General features: G+C 66.9%; 2 protein-coding genes across 2 annotated transcripts; one reads left to right on the top strand and one right to left on the bottom strand.

Moving 5' to 3' along the window:
* Positions 1-690: 690 nt before the first annotated feature.
* Positions 691-2,219, bottom strand: H696_02886 (hypothetical protein). Its single transcript, XM_009496781.1, has 4 exons — positions 1,922-2,219; positions 1,274-1,719; positions 1,001-1,161; positions 691-854 (listed from the first exon to the last, which is right to left on the bottom strand). Exons 1-4 carry the CDS (start codon positions 2,088-2,090, stop codon positions 713-715), a joined length of 918 nt encoding a protein of 305 aa, XP_009495056.1. The 5' UTR covers positions 2,091-2,219; the 3' UTR covers positions 691-712.
* A 2,345-nt stretch (positions 2,220-4,564) lies between these two features.
* Positions 4,565-4,999, top strand: H696_02887 (hypothetical protein; the record flags this gene model as incomplete). The annotated part of the gene is made up of 1 exon (XM_009496782.1): positions 4,565-4,999. The coding sequence occupies one exon, from the start codon at positions 4,565-4,567 to the stop codon at positions 4,997-4,999; it is 435 nt and encodes a 144-aa protein (XP_009495057.1).
* Positions 5,000-5,086: the final 87 nt, after the last annotated feature.

The following is a 5,086-nucleotide window of genomic DNA, read 5'->3' on the forward strand; positions in this document are numbered from 1 at the left end:
GGGGGGGGGGGGCATCTCTGGGCCGTTCCCCTCTCATGGCCTTCTCCTTTCTCGATGGCGCGTTGTCCCAACGCCAATTGGTCATCTGCCTGGGAGCAGTCCCCCCTCTTTGCCTTCTTGAGCATGCGAAAGATGCATGCGTTGGGAGGGCCATTTCGCACCATCATGCTCCCCTCTGCGGCACTGTCCCCTCCGTCAGGCCTTTGGTGACAGGGCCACCTTGGTATGTTCGATAATCCCCCCCCCCCCTCCCTCCCCCCCGGGCATCGTTTCAGATGAACCCCGAAGGGGCCACGCCGCAGGGGAATATGACAGGGGCTGTTTCTTTGGCAGCGGGCGGCGCGAAGGGACGCTGCTAGCTCTGGTCTCTTGTGTCGCCTGGATTCTGGACCGCGGCCTGCACTTTCCCCTCTCTATCATCCCGAGCGATGATGGAGTCCCACCGATCAAAATGAAAAGCACTGGGCGGATCGGCAAAGATGTCCATGTGAAAGTGTTGATGTATTTGGACACACACACACACACACAGACACGGCCGTGTGTCGCCGTGCTGGTGGAGGAGGGGGAGGAGGGGGGAAGGGGACCTCTTGCCGCGCCAGGCAGCCGAAGGACCCAGGGAGGGGCGCGGGGGAGAAAAAGCGAAGACCCGAGAAGAGGAGGGGCTCCTGGTGAGGTGGAGGAGACTCGACCGGGGGGGGGGGGGGGGGGAGACTTACTCCTCGTAGACGTCGAGCTTCCAGAAGTTCTTGGGCTCAACAACGCGCAGGTTGGTGGAGCCAAGAGTGGCGATGGACTGCATGTGCTTCTCGGTCAGCTCGAAGTCGAAGACCTTGAAGTTCTCGACGATGCGCTCCCTGGGGGTAAGAGCGAAGGAGGGGGGGTGGGGGGGTGGGGAGAGGGAACGTCAGCACTTGCTGGGACACATGGGGAGGGCCAGCCAGCTCTGGCCAAATGCATGTAAAGACACCTCCCCCCGCCAGGCATGTGTAAGGGGACGCACTCCTTGACAGACTTGGGGATGACAACGGTCTGGCGCTGGATGGCCCAGCGAATGAGAATCTGGGCGGGGGTGCGCTTGAGCTCCTCGGCGATCTCGAGGATGACCGGCTCCTTGAGGGGGGCCTTCTCGTTGCCGGAGCCGAGGGGAGAGTAGGCGGTGACCTGGTGCATGGGAGAAGGAGGGGGAGGATGGTGTCAGACACATTGGCGAGGCACGGGCACAAGGGGGAAGGCCGAGGGAGATAAATGGCGCGCCCGGGCGGCACACACGCACCTGGATGGAGTTCTGCAGGCAGTACTGGACCAGCTCCTCCTGAGGCAGGTACGGGTGAAGCTCGATCTGCAGGTTGGCCGGCTTGATGCGAGCCTCGGCCATGAGGGCCTTCATGCGGCGCAGGTTGAAGTTGCTGACACCGATGTGGCTGACATGGCCGTTGTCGACGAGCTTCTCCATCTCGCGCCAGGTGGCCAGGATGGACTCATCGGAGGCCAGGGCCTGGTTGACGTTGCCAGCCTCGGCGGTCACCGGCCAGTGGATGAGATACAGGTCGAGCTTCTTGAGCTGCAGGTCGGCCAGGGTCTTCAGGCAGGCGGCCTCCACGCGGGAGGGGTCGTGCTCGGTGTTCCACAGCTTCGAGGTGATGAAGACCTCCTCGCGCTTGACCTCGCCAGTGGCGAAGGCCTTGGTCAGGGCGTCACCGACCTCCTTCTCGTTCTGGTCTGTGAGGCGTTGAGGTGCGGTGTGTGTGTGTGTGTGAGTGTGTGTGGGGAAGGGGAAGGGGGGAGGTGGAGAAGGGTCGGCCAATTCCCCGGGTGGGGATCGGTATGTGTGTGTGTGTGTGTGTGTGTGTGTGTGTGTGTGTGCGTGTGTGGATGTGGCCGCGACAGGCGAGGGGGGTGACAGAGGGGGGGGGGGACGCACAGATGGCGGCGCAGTCGATGTGGCGGTAGCCGCCCTTGGTGAGGGCGTAGAAGACGGCATTGCCAACCTCGTTGACCTTGGACTGCCAGGTGCCCAGGCCGACGGAGGGCATGCGCAGGGTGGAACCGGCAAGGGTGATGAGGTGGGTGGTGGACGCGGGCTTGAACATTGTCGGGAAGGAGAGGGAGAAAAGGGGGCGGAGCAGGCGACAGGAAGAAATCCGGAGTGTGCTGGCTAGCGATTTGCTGGGGCCGAGCTGGCCGAGGGTCGGGGGGCTTTTATATCCGGGGCTCTGGGGGGGTGGGGGGGTGGACTCTCACATCTCCGGACCGATGGGGGCATACTCTCCCTTCGTCTTTGAGGGGGGGAGGGGGGGGGATGTGGGTTTGACGCTCGCCCCACTCTCGCCCCCCCCCCCCCCCCCCCCCTCTGGGGCTGTGTTGCTCTCGGGCCGGCGTCTAAGACCAGGCCTCCGGGCCGATCCTGTCCGCCCGGCCACTTCTCTCGAGAATGATCGCTGGGCGTTTCGGTTGGCGGCCCCCCCTTCCCCAGGCAGATCGCCAACACCGGGACACCGGTCCGCGCGCCCGGCCTTCCGCGGGTTGACCCGGGGGCGCATCGTCGCACAGGGGCGGATGGATGGGAGGACCCGTCTCCCCGCCGCGGTGACCGGGGTCGGTGAGAGCCTGGGAGGTGCCAGCTGCCGGCGCCGGCTGTCGATCCCCTTCCGCCCGCACCCCGGGCTCCGCCAGGCAAGGGGCCCTGGGGCATTCGAGGCCAGATGTCTCCCCTGGAGGCGAGGGGCGGGGGGGGGGGGGGGCGGCGACACATGAAACAGGCAGCCCTCACTTTGCCTCTCTGTCACGACGAAAATGGGCCGGGGGCCGGTTTCCCTCGGCCCCGGGCCAGCGCGCCGGAGTCCCGCCAGCGGGGGCGCCCGGAGGCGGGGGCCGGCCGGGCCGCCCCGAGCGCCGTGTGCAATCAGCCCGTACACATTGCGCCAGGCGCTCTGCGGACTAGACTAAATAATTGGTAGCTTGCTAAGCAGGGGGGGAGAAGTAAATAAAGGATTGAATAAGCTCGCGCGGCTTTGGCCAGAGGCCCAGGGCCGGGACCGCTCCTCCCGGGCTGGCTCGGGCGTACTCCCGCGGGGGGTGGGGGGGGGGGGGGGCGGACGCCCGCCCAGTGGTCGAATATCAGTCAGTGACTTCTCCCGTCCGCGGGTCCTCCGAGAGGCGGGCAGGCGCGCCGTCTCCGGGCTGAATGTCGCCAGGCATGCCAGGCCCCGGAAGAAGGGGGCCTCTCGGTCTAAAAAAGACTATTATTACTCGAAAAAGGGGGGGGGGGGGGGGGAAAAACGTCCTTGCCCTCTTCCCCCTCGCGTCGCGTGCGAGGCGGCGGCATCATCGTGAGTTCCCTGCCCCCTTCCTGCTCCGAGAGCGTCGGTACGGGACTTGCTTTGGCCGGCGACAAGCACCAGCGGCCAGGGTGGGGGACAGGGGGGACGGGAGTTCACAGGGCATGCGAGAGTGTTTTTCAAACGAGGCACCCCGTCCCTGTCGCGGAAAAGCGGCGCCAAGCGGTGGCACTTCAAGTTTTTTTGAGACGCCTGGCAGTGTAGGGGACTTTGGCCGGTGATTTGTCAGCAGCCGAAGGCGCGCCACCGGCGCATGGATATCAGATGAGAGTGGCCCGGCTACCGGCCACACGCCGAGGGTGCGTGATCCCGCGAGTGTTCGCCTCGCCCATTTAGGACCAGCCTCGGGCCGCCCTTTGGCCCGTCAGCCCCCGCCGCCTGGCCCCTGCTGCTCGGCTCGCGAGATCGGAAGAGCGTCGTGAGATGAGAGTGGCCCGGCTACCGGCCACACGCCGAGGGTGCGTGATCCCGCGAGTGTTCGCCTCGCCCATTTAGGACCAGCCTCGGGCCGCCCTTTGGCCCGTCAGCCCCCGCCGCCTGGCCCCTGCTGCTCGGCTCGCGGCCCGACCTCGGCGCCGGATGACCCGCTCGCCCTGGCGAGCACTATTGGCACTTTCGCCGGGTCATGTTTGCCGCCGGCGCGGGGACGAAGACCAAGTGTGCCCGGGCCTGGCTCGGGGGGGGCGAACGCCCGGCCCCGCGACATGCACTCAGTCTGCGCCGCGGCGCGAGGGGACACATGGCTCTGTTAGCACATCGCACCCGGAGGCTGCCCCCCCGCGGGCCGGCCCCCCCCCCCCCCCCCCCCCCAGGGCAGGGTGCAGGGCACCGGGAGCCTGCCCCTTGATACGCGCTGGTATTCGGGCGACCAGAGGCGGCAAGGGGGGAGGGGGCGGGGGGCAGACAGCCCGCTCAGGCAGGGGGGACCTGGCCCCTACGCCCCCCCTCCCCAGCCCCAGTCCCCCTTTCGCTGGGCCTCGATCGGGACACATCAAGTCCCAATTTCCCATCACCAGACTGGCAAAAAAGGCCGAGGGCGCGGCCCCGCCTGGAGGGGGCGGGGAGCCGAGCAGTATGGCCCGGGGGATCCCTCGGTTTAAAAGGGATCGCAGTTCGGGCATCAGCCAGGGCGCTGCGTGGCACCGTACTTTCTCCTCGCCCCCCCCCCCATCCCCCTGGTTCCGAGCTATCTAGTGCCTTCCTCGCTTTCGTTTCCCTCTGCCAACATGGTCATGCGTTATCGCCTTGTCGCCGATGCCGCGGCTCGCTTTGCCGACAGCGGCCGGGTCTTCCACGGCGGTGCCGTTGAGCTGGTGCACCTCTCCATGCGCGAGGCCTCGCTCCCGACATATCCCACGGCCACGGATATCCTGCACGCGTACAACACCCTGCCTGATGCGTCGCATTTGCGCGCCGGCGACTTTGTCGGCTGGCTGCCGGGCACGCGCGACGCATCCAGTACCGATGACTCGGAGATCCCCCTGTCCATCGATGTCCCGGAGCATGGCGGTCGTGATGGGCATGTTGCCATCTACGTCGGCCGGTCTGAGGACGAAGTTTTCGTCGACTGCCCGTACCCCGGGGCGCCAGCCCGCTGGGTCAAGTCCTACGCCACTCCTGTGCGGATTGTCCGCCCGCACCAGCTGAACTTTGACCTGTAATCTCCGCCGGTTAGCTTGTGGTGGTGGAGGAGGGGGCGGCGTGAGTGACGCGTGCAAGCTCCCCCCCCCCCCCCCCCCCCCCCCCCC

This window comes from Fonticula alba (assembly GCF_000388065.1).
Source record: "Fonticula alba strain ATCC 38817 unplaced genomic scaffold supercont2.4, whole genome shotgun sequence".
In the NCBI taxonomy this organism is placed as follows: Eukaryota; order Rotosphaerida; family Fonticulaceae; genus Fonticula; species Fonticula alba.

What these genes read in the sequence shown, in the direction of transcription:
- H696_02886 (XM_009496781.1), bottom strand. Translation starts at nt 2,090, where the DNA reads ATGTTCAAGCCCGCGTCCACCACCCACCTCATCACCCTTGCCGGTTCC. An exon ending in CATCGACTGCGCCGCCATCT is followed by an intron (nt 1,720 to 1,921) that starts GTGCGTCCCCCC and finishes AACGCCTCACAG; the next exon opens with ACCAGAACGAGAAGGAGGTC. An exon ending in GCCTGCAGAACTCCATCCAG is followed by an intron (nt 1,162 to 1,273) that starts GTGCGTGTGTGC and finishes CCCATGCACCAG; the next exon opens with GTCACCGCCTACTCTCCCCT.